General features: G+C 37.8%; 1 protein-coding gene across 1 annotated transcript; it reads right to left on the reverse strand.

Moving 5' to 3' along the window:
- Positions 1-349: 349 nt before the first annotated feature.
- Positions 350-22,603, reverse strand: LOC120527404 (N-acylethanolamine-hydrolyzing acid amidase-like). Its single transcript, XM_039750783.1, has 11 exons — positions 22,400-22,603; positions 18,771-18,944; positions 16,576-16,702; positions 12,197-12,287; positions 11,741-11,814; positions 9,392-9,564; positions 6,036-6,095; positions 5,468-5,534; positions 1,688-1,716; positions 821-921; positions 350-669 (listed from the first exon to the last, which is right to left on the reverse strand). The coding sequence occupies exons 1-10, from the start codon at positions 22,576-22,578 to the stop codon at positions 849-851; spliced, it is 1,047 nt and encodes a 348-aa protein (XP_039606717.1). The 5' UTR covers positions 22,579-22,603; the 3' UTR covers positions 350-669; positions 821-848.
- Positions 22,604-27,783: the final 5,180 nt, after the last annotated feature.

The following is a 27,783-nucleotide window of genomic DNA, read 5'->3' on the forward strand; positions in this document are numbered from 1 at the left end:
CCCCCTGGACTCTCTGCAAGTTGTCAGTGTTTTTAAGTCATCGTCATAAGAACACCCTCAGGACCAAAACAACCAAGCGCCACCTTCTGGCTGTTGGATATAACACCTGTGTTTCCAAAGCAAAGAGGTACAAGAGATATAATATGCTGTGAGTGAATTCTGGTACGACTTTTACTAAAACGACTCCGCAGTCACATCTCTGAAGAGTTGGGTTTAGCTTTCACCATCCAGGTTTATTTTGATAAGAAAAGGATGATATCATCAATGCACTGTTGTCCAGTCTTTTCTGCTTAACATGAAACTTCCATAAGTGATTAACAATACACAAAAGAATACACACCACTGTACAAACAGTGCAATTTGCTTTTTATTCTTTATTCAAGCAGAAGCAAACATAATGTGCAATTCTGTAATTTGATTCAAAAATTGCTTTACAATATTGTTATGTCAAAGAGTAGCTAATATAAAATGAACTTTGGATGCAGAGTTGAAAGCAGTGTGGAAAGTACGGAACATGTTAAATCACCCAGTAAGGGGACTGGAAAGAGGAAGCAGGCGTTGTACATCATTGGAACCACCGACAACTGTTACTCCCACGCAACTCCTTTCTGGTGACTAACAACGAATGCTGCCAAGTGATCCTCTTCAGATGTTACTCACAATGGAGCCCTAAAATAAATATAAGAAGCATTTAAATGATCCCATGAGCAGGATGGAGCCAGTCATGTTTGGGATGCTAGACTGACCCCGGGCAGAATGTGATGATCAGCCTAAAGCTCCCTGGCCCTAAACTGTGAGTCACAACAGACAATCCACTTACTGCTTGAAGATTGAAGATGGTGTGGAAGTTAGCCAGTCCTGACTGTTGTATTGTACTGAGAAGGCTGAGCGATATCCATTACTGTGGTGTAAACTGTTTCACTGAGTGGCAAACAAAAAGAAAATTTATTACGACAACCCAGCAGCCCCAGCCACATAGATCACTAGAATAGTAAATCTTTTAAAGATTAGCTGATAATTGCTAAACTAGGATCTGAATTAATTTGTTTAATTACATTTGTCAAGGAAAGGCTAAAAGTGTTCTTCTGATGAACAAAGGAGAGAGTGAGGTTTGGTTTAAGTCGTGCACTTTTCACTTTTGCTATTGTGCAGCAGACACAGAGTGGATTTGCAAGCTGGGAATGCTGCTGTTAACATTTCCTTTGGGTTATTGAGAAGTTAAGCAAGATGACACCTTTTTTCAGGCTAACTAGAATGATTAAAATATGCAAGCTTTTGCGGCAACTCAGGCCCCTTCTACAGGAAAGATCTAGTCTGAAGAAGGGGCCTGAGTTGCCTTGAAAGCTTGCATGTTGTATTCTTTCTAGTTAGCCTGTAAAAGGTGTCATCTTGCTTAACTTCTCACTACGTCCATAATGAATAACACGGTACAACACCTTAGTACTTTGGGTTATTGAAAAAAACTTTCCTAAACAAAGTGGCGTCTTACAACAATCAAGGACCATGCACCAGGAAGACAGCACTGCACCTCCACAACTGGGAAAGCACAAGTTTCAGAGTGGGCTTTTAAGCTGTGCACTTTGTGTTCTGTTACATTTAGCATTACATACACTTGTATATCAAACTTTCTTTATGTTGGAAAAGTTGTTTACTGTTTTAATTGTTTTTTTCTCTGAGCCATACTTACCGGTTGAGGACTTTTGGAACAGACAAGATCTACAAAAATTGAAGAAAACATTTTTTAGATGTAGCAGATATTTAGAAAAAATTTTAAAAAATGGCAAGAGCCATTTACCATGGATGGACTGGCAGCCTGCGTCAGGTCAGACTTGAAACTCTGGAGATTTGGATTAAGCAGAATGACAGCATAGCAGGTGTTTGGAATGATGGTGGAATGAAATCTCCACAAACACTAAAGCACTAAAGCAAAGACAGCGTTGGAACCTGAAGCCAAACTCTGACTTAGTCAAAATGAAGCAACACTACCTGATTCTCTGCCATGCTATGTACCTACTTTAAACTAAAGTATAGATCAGGGTGCTCAAATTCAGTCCTGGGGGTCACAGTGGGCCCATGTTATTGTTCCAACCAAATGTTTTAATGAGTAACCACTTATTTCTCAAGTAGTATCTTTGTGCTTCATTTTATTGAACTCGCTTGTTAAAATTCCCAGCCCTCATTGCTTGAACACAATGGTATTTATTGGTTTTAAGTTATTTGTGCTTTTTAACCAGCTGTCAATTTAACAATGAGATGCAAATATTAAAGGAGCCTTGTTGATAGAGTCTAATTTGGACCTTATTACATCTATGTGTGTCCATCATGATGTTCTGTGGTAGTAAAATATTTGAAAACAGATGGAAAAAAAACTTGAATAGGATTGAAGATTACTACCCTGATCTGGGCCACAAACTGTCGTGGTGATATCCTTTGTGACCGGGACAGACTGCAAAACAGCCAGCAAGAACAGTTGGAGAACCAGTTTTATCATTGCTGTTTGCCAAAAAAATAAAAAAAATAAATACAAAATACTTCTACACTCACAAGCACGATCAAATTCATGGCTAAATCGGCCAGCATTAAGAAAATGTACAACTCAATGTGTTAAAGGGAGCTCATTCTCTTTTGCCATTCCAGAATGAGCTGCCTTCCTCTGAGGGGCAGCTTTATTTTTATAGTGTCCAGACCAGAAGGGGTGGAGCCATCTCAGGACTGAAGGCGGGCATTGTACTTCATCCTGGGGCTGCCTGATGGGACAACCTGTCGAAGCTGCAGAAGGGAAAGAAAACTGTAAGTGATAGTTCCCCTCTCATTGTGGACTGGTACTGATAACCATGACAGGGCCAGCAAGGTAACCCCCAGGAGCACATGTGTGACATCTACAATATAAGAATGACCTGATGCGGCAGAATGAAAACAATAACAGCACATAAAATTAAATAAATCATGTTAGCGGCAAAAGCTGGCTTCTAATTATGCCATTGGGCAAAGACTTACAGCCACTGCGGCCTTCCATTACTGAACGCAAGCACCCTTAGGCCATAAGCAATATTTGTAATCAAATTATTTGAAAACACCTTTATTTTTATCAATTTTTAAGTTAGCTGTTTAATGTAGTAGTTAAATTAGTAGTAGTAAAATTCATAAAATTCAGAATCTGTTAGTTTATGCTTTTGGTGTTCTTCTCCCTGAAATATCAGTATTTTAATAGAAACACAAAGCATACGCATTACATATAATGTGCGATCTTCACAACTGTCAAGCTCAATCATCATTTTCTATATGAGGAATCATTGCACCCAGTGGTTTTAAGTTCAGTCCTGATGGTCCACTGTGTCCGCAGGTTTTCATCCCCACCAAATTCCACAGTCAGTAACTAATTTCAACTGTAATTGCTCTCACTAAATTATCCTCAAGTAACATATATAAATGCCCCCACACCACAAAATTGATTTAAGTAGGTGTGAAAAGGTTATGTAGTTAGAAATCGGCAACATTTTTGCAATACATTGTACTTTGATTCAAGTGCCTTTCCATAACATATCTCTCTATTATAATAAAAAAGTCTTGGGAAGAGAGATGAGACGTGACTTTCCCAGAGAGACACTTTCACGTCCCGCAAGACGAGACTTTGGTCCAAGAGATTTAACCACGCCCGGGGCCGAAAATAAAAGACAAAGAGTAGATGACAAAGTAGACCGTCGTAAAGAATTCAAAAACGTTGGCACAATACACATGCAGAGCAGGTTAGAGATAATGGAAGTACTAAAATTCAAAAGACTAAAAAAAAATCATAGTAAAGATTACATTAGTGCAAACAAATGTAAATTGTTACTGGGTGAAATAACAGAACAGCAAAACGAGATTGAATATATTGTTCAGATTTAAACTTTAAGTTGGTGACTCGTAGATCGTCTAATTTATGTTGCCATCAGGGAAAAGTAGTGTTTCTTTCCAATGAAGAGGCGTATCTGTGAGAATTAAAAGATTCGTCATTTGGAGAAAATTTCAAGTCCTGCAAGACAAGACTTTATGCAAAGAGATTTGCAAAAGTCCTGCCCACATCAAAAACATTTACAACCACGCACACGGTTCAATCATTTCTCATTTTTGTGAATGCTATTGTCAGACACAGTTCGTATAGAGAGAAAGAAACGATATTCACTCATGGCAGTTATACGTTTCATTGTCACAATGTAATTTCAAACACGGAATCAAAATTCAATGCAATATTGATGAAAAGGTAAAAGTGAAAAGAGATCGAATATATCGACATAGGTGATATGACAGAAGTATGTAGATATTGTTTGGCTTTAAACTTTAAGTCGGATCCTGGTAGATCATCAAATTTGTGTTGCCATCAGGCAAAAGTAGTGTTTCTTCCCAATGAAGAGGCCTATCTGTGAGAATTAAAAGGTTTGTTGTTTGGTGAAAGTGCTATCAACATACGCGAGCAGTAGAGACGTGAAGTGGCTGGCACGTAGCACAGGCAGGGGGGTTGGCGAGGGAAGCGTGCAGGCGGTGAAGCCACCTAGTTCATTTTATTTTGAAGGACAGCTGGCAGGTTGATTGAGATAATAATAATAATAATTTATTAGCTATTCTGTCTGTTAGTCGTTCTTTAATAACCTGTCTGTTTTCTTTGTGATATGTATCATAACATGTGGTGGGGACATGCTTTTTTTATTTCCACAAATGGCATCATTTCTCAATAAAGAAACAGACCTACATAACATATTAATTCTGGTTTGATAAAGAATAATGAATTAAGTAATGACATTTATGTAGCATTTTTCTAACCTACTCAAAAGAAGCAAACTCTACTGAGGCTCCATTATTCCGACGGCAATGTGCCTTTATAATGCTTCACTGTGACTGTGGCTGCTCAGAAATTTTCCTTTTCTTTTTAGCAATTCTGCTTTGTATTTGAGAGAGGTTCTTGTTGATTGTTATATTATTTTTTATTTATTCAGCTTTTGTATAAAGGTACAATTCCCTCTTGGGACAAGTAAAGTGTTATCTAACTGCTCAGAGAAGGTCTGGGACAAACATCTGTCTAATTTTGAAGGACCACTGAAAGCATACCCAATATAGAGCATGTCAGCCACACTCCTGCATACCCCTGCAATAATGGTGCTAAATGTTTTGAGACCTTCTATAATATAACGAATCAGATTGGATAATATTAAAATGTTTCTTGATTCAGTCTTGTTTGAAACAATGGCCAATGTCACAATTTGTGTGACCAAACAGGAGACTTGGCGCTCATGTCAGTCTTCACAAGACTGTATTGACAGACAGAACGGTCATGCATCACTTCATCATGCTGCCATTAGATGGTGCCAGCTGATGGTGGGTATCGTGATGGCAATGGAGGGCCAGTAGTAGAATGAAATTTCCATGTGATTTCTTTTCAAATCATTTTCACTGGAAAAAAAAGTGAAAAAATAAACATTATCTACTGTACCTTGAACAGCTCCTTTAAAGAAATCTTGTTCTGTCCTGTTTCATCAAGGGATCTCTGTGCTGTAGACCTTTTTGTGAAAATATTGAAATAAATACAGGCCTGGAAGCAGTTTTCATAGTTTTTTTGTATCAAATCCATCTAAACACTTATTTCATAAAACAAGTTCCCTGATGAGTAAAATGCTTTAGAGCACAATTTTTAAAGAGACAAAAACTTAGAGGTTACAATAATTCACGATGCTCACTTGGGGTAGAGCTTGTTGGTCACTAGGTGACAATGTCCAACCAGCTATGCCCCTCCTTAAGAGGATGTTATTATTAAAACTTCTGTTTGCCATAAAAGGTGACTTTAAAAAAAGCGTTTAGCACATTTCCAGTGTCAGAAATAAAATCAAATGACTGATGGGAATAATTATTTTTGAGAATTTAATAATTTTATGCCTAGAGTTTTGATAGAATTGGTTAGTACCATTCAGTTGAACTCTAATATTAACATATTAATTCATTAAACATTTTCCACAATTGTGAAAAATTTTATTTTATTTTAAAAAATTAAACAGAACTGGTACCTTGTGTCTTTCCTGCCAGGATCTGACCCAGGATCAGCAGTTGTATCAACCAGGTACCACCTAAAGACAAAGGAAATGTACTGAGGATCAGTCCTAGCTGAAACTTTCAAAACATGACGTTGCATAAAGGTAATACCTTAGGCAGTTCCAAATCTGCACATAATATTGTAGCCACATAGCCAAATCACACCTGCAAGCAGCATTTGAGTAGCTGTCGAGCATTTCTTCATGTGTCAGAAGGATTGACTGCTGTGCTCTCTGATGCACCTTTATATCCATCCATCCATTATCCAACCCGCTATATCCTAACTACATCAAGTCAAATTTAATTTCATGTTCATCCATCCATTTTCTAACCCGCTGAATCCGAATACAGGGTCATGGGGGTCTGCAGGAGCCAATCCCAGCCAACACAGGGCACAAGGCAGGAACCAATCCAGGGCAGGGTGCCAACCCACCGCAGGTTAATTTCATGTTTTTCATATATAATGAAATTTGTACAGTACTTGCATTTTTCCTCAGAACATTTGATAAAATACAATTCCATAAATAAATAAAAAATAAATAGATAAAATAAATAAAAAGTAAACATAGCATCCAACAATATATATTTGTACTGTTTGTTATGTAACAATGTTTGTTTGTCTGACTTCATGGAGGGCTACCGGATTTTCTTCCAGGCATTTTTTTGAAATTAGTAGCCAATTAGTGCTGTTAATAGAACGTAATTGATTAACTTGATTTTAATTGGTTCCCCTTCTAAGATTCGCTAAACCAGCTGCATGTTAATATTAAGTACGCCCTGAAGCTGCTGCAGGTCAAAATGCCTCTTGATGATGGTGTCAGGGTAAGAAAATAAGCCACACTGGAAATGTCTGATATGTCAGAGTGAGTGTAGACGCCTGCAGTGGCTGTAGGTTTTTGCTGTAACCAATTTTATAATTACAGGTATGTTAAATTAGCAGCGGCCATTGACTACTAATTAAGAAAGTGGCAGGAATGTAAACTTGCCTCCATTGAAGAAAAAACAAATTACAGTAAAACTCTGTAGTTAAACTTTAAGGCCCATTGCTGAGCTCATCTGACAGCTACAGTTTGTTAAAACCTGTCATGCAAACAGAGCTTGGAGGTTTTATTGGTTTAGAAAGTTTAGAGAAAACCTCTAAAGGAACAGTAGTGTGTGGACATCGAGTAACCAGTTCAATCAAAGACCTGCATCTTTGGAGGCTGACAACAGACTGACTTGTGAAAGAGTGATCATTATTATCATTATCTGTGTAAAAAAACATATAAAGAAAGAAAAATAGTAGTTAAAAATATAGTCACACAGAATCATAAAATTTCACCATAATGTTTTTAGTTTTACATCTCCACTGAAAAGTTCTAGCTCTGAGCATTTCCATGAAGGACAATGTGGGTATTGCCATCCAGGGCACTCCTCTCACGCATTTTATAAAGACACTTACTTGACTAGATGAGTTGTTTTACAGCTCTACTATGTTATAGGGGTTTAATTTCCTTGATTTGTTCATTTGTGTGTCATTTATTTATGTTTGTTGCCTTTGTTCATCTGCTTTGTTTTCTATACCCGTTTTATGTGCCCATCATTACCAGGGATGGCCCTCAGCCCTATAAAGGTGATTAAAAAAGGTCATTTTGTTATGAACTTTCCCGAAAGACTAGAGTTTCTAAAACATTTCCAAATATGCCCACTGAGGGAAATTTCCATCAAATCTTCATTAGATATAACGGCAAATGCATTTTATCAATGTGTTATAAAAAATGCAAAAGGGAGTTCCAAAAGCATCCAAGTTCCAAAGCAGCATCCAAAGAGTGGTCAAAAAACACATCAAACAAGGTCAGGAATCCAGAAAAAGCACAGAGGAACACAAGAACACTCACCACTCCCTAGCGATTTCAAGATGAACTACCTAAAACTGTGGGGAAAACCTCATCTTTACAGGGCTGAGGGCAGTCCCTGGAGATGATGGGCAGGTGGAACTACACACAAGGCACAAGCCACATGAACACAGGCAAAGCAGATAATTAATAAAAGTAATATTAACATAAATAAGTGACATAGAAATTAACAAAAATGACATAAAACAAAGAATAGTTCCCACAGACAGGGGAGGAACTCTGGATGAAATATAACATATTGTTTGCCAATATTTGGTCATCTTGTTTGTTGAATATTAAGTAATAACCAGAGGAATTAATTAATGATGAACTGAAATGTCTGTAGCCCAAAAAGGAGTCCAATAGTTCATTTATCTTAAACTCATAACCAAAGTTGAATTTTTGGTTACTCTGAAGGACAAACTCATGAACCAGCAAATAGGCTGAGCCAGAGCCACAGTTCCTACATATAGAAAAATGCAAATTCCACTGTTGAAATTAGTGGGTGTGGTTAACGAAAGTGAAAAGTACCTAAACGTTTAGCCAAAACTGTAAAGACAAACTCAAAGCTCAAGTAAGCGCACCAAGGATTCAAAAGCCTAAACACTAACACGATCACACCACAGAATTATTCTTTGGTTTGAATCCAGAATTTTGGACAAACTTGAAGTGAGCAATGGCAAAATCTATATTACTGTAATAAGAATATAAGTTTAATGTCACTGTGCTCTGTACAAAAATTATTTTATAAATCCACTCACATGTACAGGCTAGGCCAAAGTTAGCACACAGGGGCTCTCAGCATTTAGAATTGCTGGGCCAAGCATAGGACAAGATAGACAAAGACAGCTGGAAGAGTGTATAGTCAGCACATAATCTTCTTTCCTTGTTTGGCAATGGACTATTTGCTGACGTGGAGGCCTACACGTGGAGGAACCAGTATAAAAGACTTGGACACCAGCCAAATACTTTGAAGCCGATGGACAGTTGGGTGATATCGTCATCCGTCCTGAAAAGCCTTCCAGCGCAGCGATGAAAAATGGCAGACTGTATACACTGAGTTCCCACCTGGGTAATTGTCTTGCTATGGCTTCCCGTCTGTAATGCCGCGTAAATCGTCAGTAAAGAAAGCTAAGTTATTTTCTCTGTAGATGTTGTGCTGAGCATAAACAGACTAAGGTAGTTTATAAGGTAGAGAATGATTGGGTGAAGAAATGCATTAAGAAGCATCACCATGGTCTGCTTGCACGTACACATTATTAGCTGAAGGTGTTATATACAGTTTTACCTACTCTGATAGTGAAATTTTAAGAAGAGGAGAAACCCATAGGCTTTGGAAGAACGTTCTGTTGGAATTATTCTATTCAGTACAAATAATAATGCAATTGAAAAGAATTGTGTATTCTATTCATTAATTTAGCGCATGTTAAAAGAGATAAGACACTACATATACTTACGTGTTGGTCTTGTTATTCAAAATGGTCATGTACTGGGGTCCCAGTCTGTTTCTAGTTATTGATACACCTTGATCTTTTTCTGTGCCACTTAGCAAAATGTTTGCACCATTGATGAGAGGAGTGCCAACCAGTCTATATAGTGCACTGTCATAGTCTTTGCAGCGCTCTAAAGTCTGTATGAAGAAAAAAAATCAAATACACGATTTAACATTTCTAAGCCATACTGGTATTCTCCTTAAGATATGTGATTGCTTTATGTTTTCATGTAGGATGCAAGGTCTAAAAAATGACACCATTTCAAAGCAGTTCTGTGATTAATATATAAAACTTTGGCTGATCTGTGCGTTTTAACAGCATAGGCTACACAGATTGGTATATATCATTCTCAAAGTTTCGTTTTGATTGTGTGCACAGGACCATCTGGTATGAAAAATGCATCTTTAGGATTATATGAGCTTTCTACCGCAGACAACTGACTTTGTATGTGTTTGTGTGTCCTGGGAGGGACGATCACGTTAGTGTTAGTTCACATCTGCTACTGGCTAAATAGAGATAAAGCAGGGAACCAAAATCAGTGGATGCCTTTATATAGTCAAATAGGATAAACAAACCCCAATGCTCATCTAAAATGACAACGTAGAAAACTTGCTTACTTTCTAACTGTTTTTCTTCAGGCCAAGTGACATAGTGTTTAAGGCAATTGGCTGAAAAGCAAATGGCTGCCTGTTTCATCTAAATGCCTAAAGTGCTGTGTGTGCATGAGAATGAGAATTAAACTGGCTGTGTTATAATTCTGGAAAATTAACGTGTAAGAAATTGTTCTTATAGTTCCATACTTTAAAACTATCTTGAAATTATGATCACAATAGGAAGGCACTATATTGGGAAATAATGCATTGAATGATTTGTAATCAGTTTTTTTAAACAAAGTGAAACTATCTCTGTTATCTATGTAAATTTAAAAATGCAAAATTCTGCTTCTTTGCTATTATCTTTAATCCTGTCTTCATACTCTTTCTTTGTTTGCGTATGTATAAACAATGTCAATTTGTAACAATGCTATTAATTTTTCACTGTTGGTATAGTCTTGGACCAATGCATTTTTCTTCATCATATACTAGACAGACCAAAGAGCTCAGCTGAATCCCCCCTTTGCATGTACGCACTAATAACCTTCAGAATTTATTTATCTATCCATCTTACACCAATATGTACATATAAAATCTGCCATTAGAGTAAATCAACTCTTGTCCAATATGTGATCATGCCACAGGACGTGAACTGAACATAAGGAGAGATAAGAGGCCAGTGTTTTGGGTACACAGGGTATCACCTGCCTCTCTGTTCTCTCAAGAGTCTGAACTGGAAATCCAAGAAGAGGAAAACCAAAACCTTGGCTTAGCTCTACCCATTACCCACCTGTTCCATCCTGTCTCCCCTCAGATTACTCTAACACATCTAGAGTACAGAGACCTTAGATGAGGCCTGCACCACGTTGTCCTGAGGCACTTCATTTTTCTTGCACAAACCTACCAGTTGGGGTTTCCCAACAGGGACTCCAAACCTTCTTCAGTTTCCATTTGTTTTCTTACAGAAAAATCTGAGTATATTTCGTGCATAGTTTTGGGTTATGCACTTGTATATTCTGTAGGTTTTCACATGGTTATTGCTATTTTTTATAATATTAATGTCCACAGTATGTTATATGTTGCTGACATAGGAAATTAATTTCATATTATTGATAAACTACTATATTTTTATTATGATGTCTTTCCTATTTTTCTACCTGTTGGTTTGTTAAAGTGAGACTTTCATATATAGTGCCTTTCACTATCTATCTATCTATCTATCTATCTATCTATCTATCTATCTATCTATCTATCTATCTATCTATCTATCTATCTATCTACTGTATCTTAGGTGGACTGGTGCTTTCATGAATCGGACTCTTCACATATCCTAATATTTGTTATAATAGTATAACACAAAAAGATATACTATGAGAAGTTAGAGAATATTTCACAGTATGCTTTAGGTACAGAAAGATGTTAATAAAATATTAATTAATTAAAAGTTTTTATATACCTGCTTGCTTTCTTGCATTGAACATCAATCTATAGACTAAACTCTGCTCTGTTACACTATAATAATACATAATTGTCACTACAAGCCTAACCCCCAGACATGCTACACTCTGTGAAAGGCAGAGGTCATTTGTTCCGTACAATGATATATAAGCCAAAATCTGAAATGTATATCTTGTCTTAAGTTAAAAAATTAAATAAAAATCAGGGACTTGCCATCTATGTGTCCCTTGAATCAGCATTTTTATTAATAAATGTTACTCACTCTTCTCACAAGCCAGCTTACAGGAAGATTTCCACTCCTGGCAGCAACCATAGTTTCCCACCAGCCTCCTGCGTCTAAGTGAAAGATGTGTAAAATGTTTAATTAAACCAAATGTCATATTGACTAAAAAAGAGTCCTCTAAAAGCCTAAAACTGTGGAAGTAAACTAAAAAATCAGTAATGCATCACAATGACTTTACAAGCCCTTCTTCTTTTACGTAACTTTCCCAAAGACAATAAAGGAAACCATGCTGTTAAGTTTCTTCACTTAATGTTTTTAGAAATGGAAAAAAACTCCCTAAAAAGCTTAATCTTTGACTGAAAACAGTGAAAATCTAAATCCTGAATTTATTCAAATAACTTTGAATAACATAAAACCAGATATCTGATAAAAATTTCATTAAATTTTACAAAAATAAAACAGTTGTTTTTCTCCAGCACTCCTCCACATTCTCACCTCTTTCGTTGGCTGTAATGGCAAACTTGTTAGGCTTCATTCCATTCCATAAGCCTATGTAGCCTACAAATGTTGTTCCTTGGAAGAGAACCTAGAAGATGGCAACACAACAACTCAATGATTTGTAGAAACACAACTTTATAATAATGTTTAGTTGACTGCAGGATCTTATAAACTACTCTGCAATTATATGTCAAAAAGCAGGGACTACCAAACTAGTGTTGGTGAGTGAAGAAGACACACAGCATAGCCAGCCAAAGGTCCGTAAAAGTCTGTATTATTACAAACACACCACAGGAATTGTTGAACTGGAATCGTTGTCTTGTATTTTTTCCATTCTTTTTTGTATTATTTGTTAATTATACTTTCTTGGTTGTTTTCAGCTTTCATTTTGTTAATTGTTTTCTATCATTTTTCTATTTTCTTATTGCTTTCCTCATTTGCTAATAATTTTTTTATTCATTTCCTGTGCCCTCTTTGTCCAAGTGAGGCGGGGCCCCCTTACCATGCAGGTGTGCAGCCATTTCGACAGTCTCCAAGAGTATCATATTTAGGCATCAGACAGGCCCCTAATCACTGTGAGTTGCTCCTCTCAGGGTGTAGTTCATAGGATGATTTTTAGGCCGGTGGCACAGTAAATCACTTTGAATTTTAGGGCATGTCAAATTTGATGCCTTAAGCTGCTGGATTTCATCACATAGAGGATGTCAGGCTATATGACTAGGAATCACAGTTATTGACAGCTTACATGCCTGCCTCGTGACTTTTTCGCACAGGTTTTAAATTTCCAAAGTATTGTGAATTTGCCACATTTTGACAGGCAATTAATTAAGTGGCCTCACGTGGTCTGTACAAATGATTATTAGGGGTGATTTTTATAGAAGTTCTGATTGATTTTCTTGTTTATCTTCATCTGTTTTGTTGTTTGTTCACCATTCTGCAGCATTGTGGATTTTATTCCATTTAATCATTTTTCATTGTATTTTTATTTATATGCTGTATCTGTTATGACACTTAAGAGGGCACCATGTGGAAAGAAGGGATGCGCTGTCTTGAACAGCATTTTTCTGCTCCTGTCTCCAGGTTCAAATAATCTCAGTCTAATAATCAATGACACCACTTCTGCTTCACCCACTTTTAGAGGCTGGACCCCAAAAAAGACCCTGATAGGACTTTGGTTTGAGACGCTTTAGGGAACACAAATGCGTCATACTTAGCAGAGGGGACTGGGCAGTCTAATGGTCTGGAATCCCTACAGATTTTATTTTTTTCTCCAGCCGTCTGGAGTTTTTTTTTGCTTTTTCTGTCCACCCTGGCCATTGGACCTTACTCTTATTCTATGTTAATTAATGTTGGCTTATTTTATTTTCTTACTGTGTCTTTATTTTTCTATTCTTCATTATGTCAAGCACTTTGTGCTACTGTTTGTATGAAAATGTGCTATATAAATAAATGTTGTTGTTGTTGTTGTTAGCGCTGTCCATAAACAAACAAACAAACAAGGTTTTCCTGCCAGTTTTTTCTCACATCTCCAATCTGCTCCTTTCACACTCTTTACTTTATTTCTAACACTTCTGATACGACCTTCTATTCAATGTTATTTAATGAGCTTTATTTTATGAATTCTGTTCCCTTTTGAATATTTGGTGATGAAAACAAAGCACACGAAATGTACTCTGTAAATAAAATGCACCTCAGCTTCATCAAGCTCAAGCTATTGTGAGGTGGAACCTTTCCTAGCAGCATCCAGAACAAGGCAGGAGCCGAAGCTGAAGAGGCAACTAGTCTATTACAGGAGTATCTTGCACATGAACTCACATAGAGTCAATTTAGAGCCGCCAGCTAACTTAACATGCAATCTTTTAGGTTAAGGAGGAAAACAAGAGGATGAGGAGAACAACCTGAGCAGAGATGGGGAGAACATACAAACTCTACACATTGACTGGACTGAGATTCAGACTCAGGTTTCTGGAGCCGTGAGGTGGTATACAGTAGCTAACTAAATACCTGTGTCACTGTAGTGCTCTAGTAGGCATTATTATTATTTAATTGTTTACATATTTGTATTTTAACAGGTATAAATTTGTATTCATTTATACATTATAACTTGTAATATTTATTAGGTCATTATTGTCACGAGTACAGAAAATATTGAAACTCTTACTTGTATGTGATATTTTACATGTAACACATCACCAACCCTTTGATTCAGTGTTTAATGAGTACAACTGCCTTACTTCAAAACTTTATCTTCCATAAATGAAAAATCTCAGAACATATGTTAAGAGTTAACTTACAAAATTCTGGAGCTGAATTATAGTGCTGTTTCCTAATGGCTTCAAATAGAAGAAAACAATTAAGAAAAGTAAATCTAATGTTAGTTTGTTGGTACTGCCATTAATTAGTCTGTTGTATTCCTTTTCGCTCAACAGCCTAGCGCAGGGGTGGACAATGTCGGTCCTGGAGGGCCGCAGTGGCTGCAGGTTTTTCTTCCAACCCACCTTCTTAATGAGAAGTCAATTACTGCTGATGAAGCGCTCGTTGCTTAAGTGACATTTTGATTCTTCATTTTAATGGTCTCGCTTTTTAAGTTTCTCCTCCCTTAATTGATTATTTCAATGTTAAACTGCTGCATTCCCTGTTTTAATGGCTCCTTATTAGCAATAAGACGTAAAGACAAAGCAGCCAGCAGTTCTCCATCTCGCTTGTTTCCATTTCCATCTGTGTGTGTTCATCGTGTACTGTTTGATTTAATAAATCACTTAATAGAAAAATGTGAAAGACTGAAAATGATCTGTTTAAGGGTTCATATTATTTAGATGATATCCTTGAAAAGGAAAAAAATCTACAAAATAAGAACCTTACATTGCAGACTAACAAGCTATAAAATTAAATAAGGTCTTTGGCAAGGATTGGTTTCTAATTAAGCAGTTGGGTTGGAATGAACTTCTGTAGCCACTGTGACTCTCCAGGAGCGACATTTTTCCCACCCCTGGCCTAGCCCATTTAATTTTGCTGTATTATCAATGTTTGGTTTTGAAATTAAACTGAATGGCAGTGCTTTAGGTTTCTAAAGGCTTTCATGAACGTGACAAATAAAGGCTTTGGCCTGGCCTCAGCTCCTACTTTCATGTGTTATTATCACCTAATCTTACTCTTTTGGCTGTGTTGTCTCATTATACAGCAGTGATGTGAAGAGACGAGCAGGACAAATAAAAGCAAAGCACTGATTGAGATGTTGTGCACCTTTCCTACAGTCTCTGACGTTTTCTTTGTTTAGTCATTTAACATTTTTGCTTGTTCTTCTTATTCAAATAGTGTGACTGTGTATCTCCTGCCTACCCACCTATGCTCTTCTCCTCATTCTTGTTTTTGAACATGTTGTTCCTCACTGATGTTCCTCATGATCTGTTCAACTATTCTGGCACATGTAGCCAAATGGATCCAGTGTGGCCATCGAAATTGTGCTCTGGCACTGTGTTGTGTAAGCGTGTGCTCTGTTAGCTCAACCAATCCTTCTGACAAAACAGCAGTTCAACACAGCCATGTCAAATTTTGTCTTCAAAGTAGAATTACTTAGGGATTAAAGCCAGGGTCCTGGAGGGCCGCAGTGGCTGCAGGTTTTTGCTCCAACCCAATTGCTTAATAAGAAGCACTTATTGCTCAAGTAACACTTCTGCTTCACTTTAGTTGTCTCACTCGTTAAGATTTTGAACCTTTATTGCTTATTTTAGTCTTAAACAGCTATATTCTTGGTTTTTAATTGCTCCTTATTATCAATTAGATGCAAATGACAAAAGAGACCAGCATTTCTCCATTTACCATTTACACCTGTGTGTATTTCTCATGCTCTATTGGGTTTAATTAAATACTTGGAAGGAAAGTGACGAGAAAAAAGTGTAGGACATTTTAGCCTTCAAATCATTTGGATGATATTTAGAAAGGGGAACAAAATCTAGGATATGAGAATTACCTGACATAGCAGAGTTAAAGCACTAACAAGCCACAAAATTAAATTATTGGCAAGAATTGCTTTCTAATTAAGCAGCCAGGTTGGAAGAAAAACCTGCAGTCACTGCGGCCCTCCAGGACTGAGATTGAGGACCCCTGGATTAAAACCTCTTTACCACTCCTCGCTCCTCCTTATGCTAAAAATGTAAAGAAGAATGAAATATGATTATATTTGTATTATTTCATTTGTCTTTGCTCCAAATTTATGGATGAATATGAATATCTAAATAGAGTATAATCATAAATGTCCCACTGAGTGCCGCTATGGTAATACATCAGTTATGTTTTAGTAAGTTGTACGGCCCCAGTGAAAAATGCTTGCAACTTTCTAGTTTAATTTGTCTGTTGTATTTAAGCACATGCAGTACCTTGCCCTTCCTAGCAAACTGGACTTCAATAGTCAGGTTCCTAAAGTCAGCACTATACTTGTTGTCAAGATTTCTTCCATGAAAAATATGCCCTTTAGAATCTTGTGCAATAATGCTGGTGCCATCCCTGAAAAAAACAAAAAAGCAAACCACAATAAGTAAAACACAGAATTAATCACACTGCAACATTTCAGAAGAGAGAATAATTCATGTAGAAAATATAATAGCATTAAGTACTATTAATGTGTGTGCCTACAGTGACACTCGTAACTAAAGCGTAAATGAGCACTGACTGATCGAAGCCACATGGTTTCATGCAGAGAGAAGACGGATGTCGATAGCTCACTGCGGACAGTTATTCAAGATACGCACTCATTATTGCTCCTGACTGGAAAATTGCAAATAACTGTCCAACATGATATAGTGGACTGAGACTGTTGTTTTGTCATAGAAATCTTTATTCTGCACGTAATTAATATATTTTTTTAATTATTTATTATATCCATTTCTCTCTTTTTTATTTTCTGAGTGCTGACTGACAGCAAAGAGGTGAGACATTGTATCACAAGTGACTTCGTAAGTGCCAGAGAGTGTAGTGACGCTTTATACATATAGATATGCCAGATCTGCAAAGCTTCTGTGTGTCAGTGTTGTTCTGCAAAGGGAAGGCTTATTTTAGGCGAATCAAGACAAAACTTTTCAATATGAAATCTAAAGGAATGATTTGAGACATAAGGCTACTTTTTTGTGTGTTTTTGGTTTCTTGCTGTTTTATTACTTCTCTGGTAAGAAGCCTTGCCTTGTTACAAATACAACGATTAGGTTTAGTGTTTTGTAAATGTCTCTTTCCCAGTCAAAACTATATTCATGAATAGTTTTGATAAATAAAGATCAACTCCACGTTTTGATAACTTAATCCAACTCATTATGAAGAAACAGCACAGTAATATTTGAACGAACAGCTCTTTGGCGGCCAGTTCTAAAGACTGGTGTCAAGTATTAGCCCAAGTTTCACCTGTGGCCCCTGTCCTCATGAACCATTTGCTACTAACGATGGCCATCACATTAATGATCCCGGCCATTCAGCTTACAGGCCAATCACATGAGGTGAAGAATGAGATTTAAAAGGGGATCACATCTTTTGAAAGGACACAGCGGTGTGAGGGTTGCAATTCCTACCTCACAGTTCCTGGGTTCAAATCCATGTCCGATATTTCTACACTTTGTAAGGAAAGTTCCAGGATTAAACAAACAACAATTAAGAAGTCACAGAACAAAAGTGGGGTTAGTACGATGGAGGTCACTTTAAAATGACTAAAAATGACTTTAAAATTCTCCCTGAATAAGAACCATGTCCAGATGAACTGAATCAACTTTCTAGAATTTCCTTTCCTGGATTATTGAGCATGCATTGAGACACTTTAAAATGAGTTCTTCAACCGGAAGATGGGAGCTTAATTGAAGCTGGTTAAGAGTAAATTTCACAAAGGTTTTCTTCACATAGATATGACAAATACATTTCCAGGTACTATGGTAGACAGAAGTAGTTTATAAAACCTATTGACTTCGTGATATTTTGCAAAAATTAGGAGGATAGGAAATGGCACGTCATGTAGGGCTAAATGGCCTGTTTTTATCTTCTGCTAGTTGTCTCATTTTTGTATCTTGCCATCTCTTCTTCTTTTTGCCAATTAACTGTACTTTCACCTTTTCAAATTATAGCCTTGAGTTGGTGTATGTATATTTATTAAATAACTACCCTGTATACAGTATATATGCATCTACAGTATCTGTTTCTCCCAGATGATTTTGACACCTAGAAGCGCTAGCTTACTCTTCATGCCATGAAAAAGCAAGCGGTGAATCAGGATGACACAAGTTCGAATTTTACATTTCTAGTTATTGATGATTTGTTCAAATTTTCAGCTGTACTTATTCCCCATATTTGTGTATGCCAAGCACTTCTAATGAGTGAAACATATATAGTGCATTTTAAAGTATTTATTCCTTTGTTTCTTAATTTTCTGAACCAGCTTATTCCATTTCTAGAGACGTCTAGTGCCTATGAACAATAAGACGAAACATGAAACCTCAAAAATTGTTTTGATTATAAATGCACACATTTTAAAGTATATAACACAATAATTGAGACTGAACACAGTTTTAGAATCACAATAACACTCCTAGACACGTACCTAAATATGATACGCTCATAAAGAAAGTTAAAGAGCATTATATCAGCAGTATCCGTTTTCAGCTCCTTTGCCAGTCCGATGATTTCCTTTCTCTGGCTCCTAGGCAGTTGAGACAATGCCCTTACTGCAATCTTCCTAGCAAGAAAATACATGTTCTCCGGCTGAATGGATCTCCTGCGTTCATCACATAAATCAAAAGAAAAGTCACAGGTATATTTCTGTATATTTCTTGAACACTGCCATCCTAAATTCAAGGAAGGTCCAACTCAATGCATACATAATAAAATAAAACAAATGTGAGTTCATCTCACAAATTATCTTTTAAAGGTCATTGGTCCTGCATTTGTAATAAATGATTATTAACTTATTTTTATAATTATGTTTCTAAAAAGTATTATATAAAAAAATCAAATACATAATTCTTTTTCTTACCTTGTGAGTGTTGAAATACACAATGGAATGATTAAAAACAAAACTTACATAGAATTAATAATGGTGGTGATGCAGCTAGTAGGACAGAGCATAAAAAAGTAAGCTTCTCTGCCAAGTTTCTCCCTGCCGTCCAAAGACATTCTGTCTGATGGTTTGGAAACTAATATTGACTGCGTGTAACAAAGAGTGTCCAGATAAGCCTGTGGCCTGCCCTTTCCAGCACTGACTCTTGACTTGTGCTCTAAGAGTGCAATGAAATGAATGTTAGCTAGTAGCGTACTGGACTTTCAGGTGCTGCTTCACTTGCTGTCTCCATCTCAATGTGTGACGCTGAGCAAGCCACTTGACCTGCATGGCTCCAACACAAATTTGTAAATGGCAAGGATGTGTCCTGATCTTGTGAGCTGCCTTGAACCGCAGTTCCCAAACTTAGTCCTGGGGACCCACTGGGGCTGCAGGTTTTGTTTAATTGAACTCCTGGCCTAATTATGTGAGCTGCCTTTTCACAGTTTTTCTGTGTTTGAGTCAATGTGCAAACTTCAAAACTTCATTTGGTTATTTTTTATTAAGATGTACTAAAATGTTATATGGGGATGATGTAGTTTTTTAAAAAGAAAAACAAAACAATATTTTCATCCAGATTTTAATTCTACATTTCCAGATGTTCTGGTTATTTATTCCATTATTTTCTAACTAGCTATCCCTTCCCTTCTAAGACAGGTTGACATCTAAGTGAGCAACACAGATAATATATTTAATATTCATCAATAGTGTAGACATAAAAATGGATTGGATTTGCTATTCCAACAGATGGCACATCACAAACATTTGTAGTAATAATACAAATTATGTGATGAACCATCTGTTGGAATAACAAGTACAATCCATTTTATTATTACAAATATTTGTGATGCACCATCTGTTGGAATGACAGAAACCTTTACTAGAAGTGCTACCTGCCTAGATGGGCCGAAATCTAAGTAATCAATGTAGACCTCAGTGTAAACTTTGAAGTGCATCATGTCTATGTTTTTTGCCATTTGGTATGGGATTTGTAAAAGCATTGTTAATGTCTGTGATGCGCCATTTATTGAAATGACAAATTCAATACACTGTTACTAAAACTGTTTGGGATGTGTCATCTGTTGGAATGACCAAGATATCACACGTGGACGGACACACAGATACTTATCCTTTTAAGGTGGATTAGCGGGTCTGATGCTAAAGTAGTTACAGCCTATCATCATTCAGTGTCTGCTCTGCTTCCTTTTAATTGTCGTTATTAAGATACAACAAAGGTAGCAAACTACACAAAAAAGAGCAAAATAATAGGAAAACACCAAAAGAGAGATAAACATTTAAATCTATAGTAAAATTAGAAATGTTTCTAAATTCTGCACATAAAAATCATTTTGCTGTGTTTTTTGAATATGATAAAACAGAAGTGAAAAAAAGACCAGCTAATTAAATGAGATCAGTTATTACCAATAGTTATTAGTGATTGTGAATCTGGTTGGTCTATAACACGTGCAGCCACATTGGGTTCCCAGAACTGAGTTTGGGAACCACTGGCCTAGAATAAGGGGGCCAGCCAAATATACAATTATAATAAAATCAGCATATGTCACTGAGTTTTAGCTTTGGGACCCCTAAATGTCTGAGGACGCTCCCTGTAAATGTGACTGATGCCCCATCACTTTCAACATTATAATCAAAGCTGAACCTCTTTACCTTAAACTCGTCAGCTAATGTGGCTAACCAGGGTAACTAATGTTCTCTGAGCAGTCTTATAGCCCCCATGGCTGCTTGTTGGTCTGTTTTGTGACAAGGCACTTTAATCTTTGGCCAGATGCTTAGAGTGAGCCTGATTTCTACAACATTATTCTATATATTTGAAATGTACACTTTCTGTGTTACCTGGTGATTACTGTATGGTTTTTCCTTCTTGACAATCCTTATAGCATATTCAATATTTTTCTTTTAAGAATAACACTGGCTAAAGAGTTTACAAGATAATAAATCCTGTCACAGTGACATTCTCCTCAATCGAAAGCCATGGGAATGCCATGATGTGCTCTGTACAAAGTTACAATGAATCGGGCCCACATAATACAAAGATTCCAGGGAGTTGGAGGCAATAGCAACAGCATCCAGCACAAAGGTAGGGAACTACCCAGGACTCTAGGCACCATCACACACAGCAAGTCGATTTATAGTGGCCAGGTAACCTAAACTGCATGTCTTTAGGGTGTGCGGTCGGGAGATTACAAGATCAAACAACACCCAAACAGACATGGGGAGCACAGCAAACTCCACACAGATGCTAACACAGAGGCTAAGTTCAGGCAGTGTGATGCAGCAGCACTAACAGGTCAGACACACGACTAAGGAGTTCTAGAATAGAGTTTTATTGGGGTTACGGGACTGAGAGCACAGGAATAAGGAGTACATCAAGTAAGCTGATTTATGTTTTTTATTAAATAACATGAACTTCTATATTTGAATACATTTTTGACTGTTTCATCTCACCTGAAGAAGGGGCCTGAGTTGCCTTGAAAGCTTGCATATTGTAATCTTTTTAGTTAGCCAATAAAAGGTGTCATTTTGCTTGACTTCTCACTGCATACTGTCCAGAAATGCAAGTAAGAATTTCACAGTGTTCTGCACACGTGGTATTATTAATAATTTATCACTGTTAATTACTACTACCTTCTGGGAAGCATCAGGCTTGATTTCCTACCTCTTCACAGTAATGATTGGCTATATTTTAAAACAGCTAGAATTCAAAGCTGATGAAGTGTAAAACCAGGCACAGTTGAAAGATAAAAAAAGATTTTTTAATTTGTTCTTACGGGTATCCATATAGCTGCGATGGACTGGCACCCTGTCTATCACTTGTACCCAGTGATTGCTGGGATGGGCTCCAGCTTCCTCACAACCCTAATCTGAATAAGCAGGTTTGGAACCTGGATATATGGATGGATGGCATGCACTTTGGATACAAATTGCGTGCCCATCAGATCCAAAATGTTAGCTTGTCTTAAGCTGTAATTAGCAACAGGAGCTGTCATCTAACAGAACAAATATAAGCAGCCTCAATCAGTAACCCAGACAGAGTCTAAGAAACACTCTGTTATAAAACAGAGAAGATGGCATCAGAGGTTAAAGAAATAAATGACTTGTAAGGATAAACTTACCTTGATATGTCAGAAATGGCTGTTCTTACTGCTGTAGCATCTATGATTTTTGAGAGGCCCTTCCAACGGTATGAAGATGGCCTTTTCAGCTCAACTTTGAATGTCTTTGCTGAAAAATCTGCCGAGACAAAACTGCACAGCAACAAGATCCCCAAGAACTTCATCCTCAGCTTTAGCATCAGGAGGGTGCAGGAGGAAGAATGATGAGCGTAGATCTCTCACTTTCTTTATATACTGTATGCTTCTGGTTGTGTTGCAACCTTTTCCTTTTTAAGTCCTGCCTGTGTTAAATAACAGATGACTGCTATGCTTTTCTTGCAGTGTAACGTTTTACTCATTCATACAGTATTTGCATTCAAGGGTATTCTTGTACTGATACCTCTTGGAGCTCGCGTCCTGGGTTTGAATCCTGCTGTCTCTCCACCTGCACTTAATACCTGCTAGCTGAGTTCTTCAGTTTTTCTCCCAGAATGTCAGGTTGATTGGCAATTGTAAACTACCCAGTGTCATTGTGACTGTGTACACAAGCAGACCCCAACTGGCCTGGCATCCTCTTCCTGCTTTACGCCTTATGCTTCTGGATAGGCTATGGACTCCCTGTAACCTTGATCTGAATTAAATGTGGTAGAGATTGTTATGTTATTATTCTGCAATCATATTCTAAAGCAGGGTCTGCAAAATCGTTCCTGGAGGGTTGTAGTGGCTGTAGGTTTTTGTTCCAACTCAATTTCCTAATGAGAAGCCAATGATTACCGTTAACCCACTTGTTGCTCAAGCATTTTTAATACTTCATTTTAGTCATCTTACTTCATAAGATTCCTCACCTTTAGTTTCTTATTTTAAGCTTAAACAGCTACAGTGTTTTTAATGGTTCCTTATTAGCAGTAAGGTGCACTTGGCAAAGGAGCCAGCTGTTCTCCATCTAACTTGTATCACTTTGACATCTGTGTGTATTCACCCCAACCTCTCTGGTTTAATAAAATATTTACAAGGAAACTGAAGAGATAAAAGTGAAGGGCTGAGAATCTATTTCATGCTATAAATCATTTGGATGATATCCTTAGAAAGGAAAACAAATCTCTGCTAGAAGAAAGATCTGAGATGGCAGAATGAAAGCACTAAGAAGCTATGAAGTTAAATAAAATATTTTTATTGACCAGGATTGGTTTCTAATTAATAAATCGGGTTGGAACAAAAACCTACAGCCACTATGACCCTCCAGGACTGACTTTGTAGACCCCAAGCTAAAGAATGCAGGAAACTACAGTCCATTTGCTTAGCCTCATGTGTAAGTTAGGAATGGACCCTGCACATGGCCCCAGTGGATTAACTGAGAAGAACATTGCTATAATAATAAAGGCCTCGCTGTGATTCTACAGTTATGACAGCAGCCAAATCCTCGCCTACTCAGAGTACGTCATCCACCTGAAGCTAAGCATGTTTGGGCTCGGCCAGTACTTGGATGGAAAACCAACCAGGAAAAGGTCCTGCTAGGACAGTTTTATTGAGGTGGTGGTCTGTGTATGGATCCCAATGCCCCAGTACAGTGACATTACCATCGAGATGTAAAATGGATGATGTCTTATCCTTCAAAAACCGAGGTCCTGACTCTCTATGGTCATAAAAGATTCCTGGCTAAACTGCCTACCTTGGCCTTATCTCTTCTGGCCCCCTAATCATCCGCTGTCTCTAATTTCCTAACTTTCTCACCCCTACACTACCTAATAGCTCATGTGTGGTGAGTGTACTGGCACAAAAATGGCTGCTGCTGCTTCATCAGGGTGGGTGCTACACAATCGTGGTGGCTGATGCGGCACCTCACTTGAGTGTCTAGAAGAGCACTGTCTGTGAGGGAAAATCATTGAGTAAAGGCAATTTGAAAATTACATTGTAACCGCAGAAAATGAGCAATACATCACCTTTGCAATGGCTTATGGGTAGTTTGAACACACAATGCACATTGTTCTGCCATTAGTCTAGTTGAAGCCAAGGTCAAATGAACATGGACACTACGCTGCACGATTGCACCATTGTTGAGCTATGCTCCATAGTGCTCCACACTTCTTTTACTGATGTTGGTTCCACACTGCACAAAATGAATATACTATACAACACTAGAAAAAAAAACTTTAAATGGGAGCTGTTTTGCTTTTATTTAGCAAAAATATCTGGCAATGGGGTAAGTAAAAATTTTTAAACTAAGCTAAAAAATCGTAAATACAAATTTTTTGATAAGCCCATAATTCTTACAATAGGAAAAACAAGATTTAATGTCATGATGTGAATACTTGTCTCTTCCTAAGATTTCATTTTTTGTGGTGCTCTGTTGTGAGTGATGTAACTTAAGATGGCTGATTTTTATGCACTGTGTGCCTCAGCACTCGGTGGAACCTCTGTAGTTAATTTACATGGCCTACCACTTCTTGCCTGAGATGCTGTTGCTCCTAGGCACTTCCACTTCACAATAACAGGACTTACAGTTGACCGGGGCACAAATGTCACATTCTGACTTGAGGCAAATGTGGCATCCTATGACAGTGCCACGCAACAGTGTAGCTAGGGCTGGACGGAGGGGGCAGTTCGCCCTGGGCGGCACATTTTTGGGAGTGGCATTATTGGCCAAAAGGCTCAGTACAATTTGTGTGTAAGCAGCAGGGTTCGGAAAAACATCACTCATGAACGAAAAAAGTAAAATTCTCTGATTTTTATCCGCAAATGCTTCAAAAGTAATTTTCAGACTGTCCTTCTGTGACGGCATCAGGCACAGAAGTTGAAATTTATGAGGCAATAATGAAAATAAACAAACATTACACCGATAATAATTTCTAGGAAGATAAACAGCTAATTTACAATTTCTAGTTTTGTTTCATTATCTATCAATTCATTATCAATGTGTTCTTGCTCTGTGCAGAAAACATCCCCACCTATCATGTGTACACTACTGGTTCTGGTTTTTGCAGCATAATTATATTATATAATTATATAGAACATGGCTTATCAGTGTGTCTATACTATGCTTATAAATAATTATATGTGAAAAATTGTTGCTGTTTCTCTGTATATGAATAAATCTATGCAAAATTTATCTTAATTTTTCTCTATATGTCATTTTAATTTTCTATTTAAATAGGTTAACATATTCAGAAATGTTGGAGGGCGGCAAATTGATACACCGCCCTACCCTGAGCGCCATGAACTCTAGCTATGCCTCTGGTGCCACCTTTAAAGTCACTGAGCTCTTCTGTGTGACCCATTCTACTGCCAATGTTTGTCAATGGAGATCGCATGGCTATGTGCTTAGCTTTGTGCACCTGCTAACAATGGGTACAGCTGAGAAACCTGAGCTCAGTCATTTGGAGGGGTGTATGCATACTTTTGGCTATATAGTTAATGTTAAGCCCCCCCTTGGCACTTGTTTGTGGTTTTTAATATTACCTTTGCAATTTCTTTTCTTCGTTTCCTGCTGCTGTTACAGTACATCAGAATGATCAAATATGGAAATTGTGCAACCTTAAGCACCTTATATTCTTAAAAAAGGCAATTCGAGGTAAATTTCATTTTATTAAACATTATTTGCATTTTTTGAGAAATTTCAACAATATTGCTGTGTAATGATGAATAGATTGACTGTCTAATCCGGAAGTCATTTTCAAGGCTGGTTTTAATTACAGCAACTGGCGTCACACTCAAACAACTCTGCTCTCAAAAGAGCCATATGTCCAATGATTTAACTGTTCCACACTGACCACTCAGTTAGACATTCTTCATTTTTTTAATTAATTTTATTTCAAGAAAGTAACATATAGTATACAGTGAAGTAGAATTTGCAGAATGTATGTAGCAAATTACTTCAAAAGCAATCTTATAGACTGGAGAAAAAAAATAAAACCGGAAAAACAAAACCAAGAATTCAACCCCACCAGACAGAAAGAGAGGGGAGCCAACAGCCTGAAAAAACATCTTTTTCCCCTTTTTGGAAAAGAACACAAATGCTGAGTTAGCATGCACAGCTGGTCTTCTTTTAAATGGCTGAATCTCAAGATATTGTTTTTTTTTGTTCCACAATGACATGTAAATGCCATTTTACAATGGGTGTGTGCAATTGCAAGATGCAAATCAATACTCAGCAACTTTCTTGGCTTGAAAAATAGATGTATTTGGTAAGTTTTTATGCTTTACTAGCGCATAATCAGGCCGCTTTTTAAATGATTTTTAAGCACAGAGGAAAAAATAAACATTTGAAAAATCTGTCATTTAATAAACCACCAAGAAAAGTAACATTGCAACAATGCACGCTACGAACCAACATACAATTGTTCGTAACTAAAAACCGGAGGAGCGCCGTCGCGCCTTCAAAGCGAAGGACGGGGTTGAACAGCGTGCGTTCAGTACGCACTGCCTGCTTATGTGCCCGCCCCCAACTCCCTATCTGAGTCGCTTTCGTCTGTGTACAGTCCACACGCACCTGTGAGTCACGTTGACAGTTAATTTTCCAAACACCGCCTTAGTCGGTTTCCACGTTGAATTTTCATTGTTCTTTGCGGTTCCGGCTGTTTTTTTATATATAATCCACCAAGTTACACGAACATGGGGATTTACAAAGGGTAGGGACGTAATCAGTGCGAGCGTATGACCCGCACGTACTGGGAATTTCTCGTTCGTGGGGAACAATTGCAAGCCATGGTCTCCATCACGAATGGGGTTCAACGGCTTACCTACGCCTCCCCGCGCACGCACGTTGATCCATTCAGTGTAGCGTGTGTGCAGTACCTGACGTACAAGTGCATGAAAGCCACTTGTCCCTCTAAGAATTTGGACACCGACCGCTGTTGGGTCGTGTAACTATTTGGCAGGCGGGAGTCTCGTTCGTTTTCGGAAATAACCAGCCAAATCGCTCCACCAACTAAGAACTGCCATGCACCACCACCCACAGAATCGAGAAAGAGCTATCAATCTGTCAATCCTCTCCGTGTCCGGGCCGGGTGAGGTTTCCTGTGTTGAGTCAAATGAAGCGAAAGGCTTCACACCTGGTGGTGCCCTTCCGTCAATTCCTTTAAGTTTCAGCTTTGTAACCATACTTCACCTTGAACCCAAAGACTTTGGTTACCCGGTTGGCTGCCCTGTTGCGGGGCCTGCATTGGTGAAGCAGGTGAGACGGTAATGAAACAGAGGCACAGGGCTAATTAGTTTTTAAAGACTGCTTCCTTCATTGGGTTTTAACCAATGCACGGAACGAACCAACACACAATCGTCCGTGTGGCGCGGAGGGTGGAACGGGAGGAGAGGAGAAGGACATCCACTCCGCTCCCTCCGTCATGCTAGTTTGCTGATTTCTCGTGCAGTATGCACTGCCTGCTGATGTGGCCACCTTCAACTCGTCACTC

This window comes from Polypterus senegalus, chromosome 4 (assembly GCF_016835505.1).
Source record: "Polypterus senegalus isolate Bchr_013 chromosome 4, ASM1683550v1, whole genome shotgun sequence".
NCBI classification, from domain to species: domain Eukaryota; kingdom Metazoa; phylum Chordata; class Cladistia; order Polypteriformes; family Polypteridae; genus Polypterus; species Polypterus senegalus.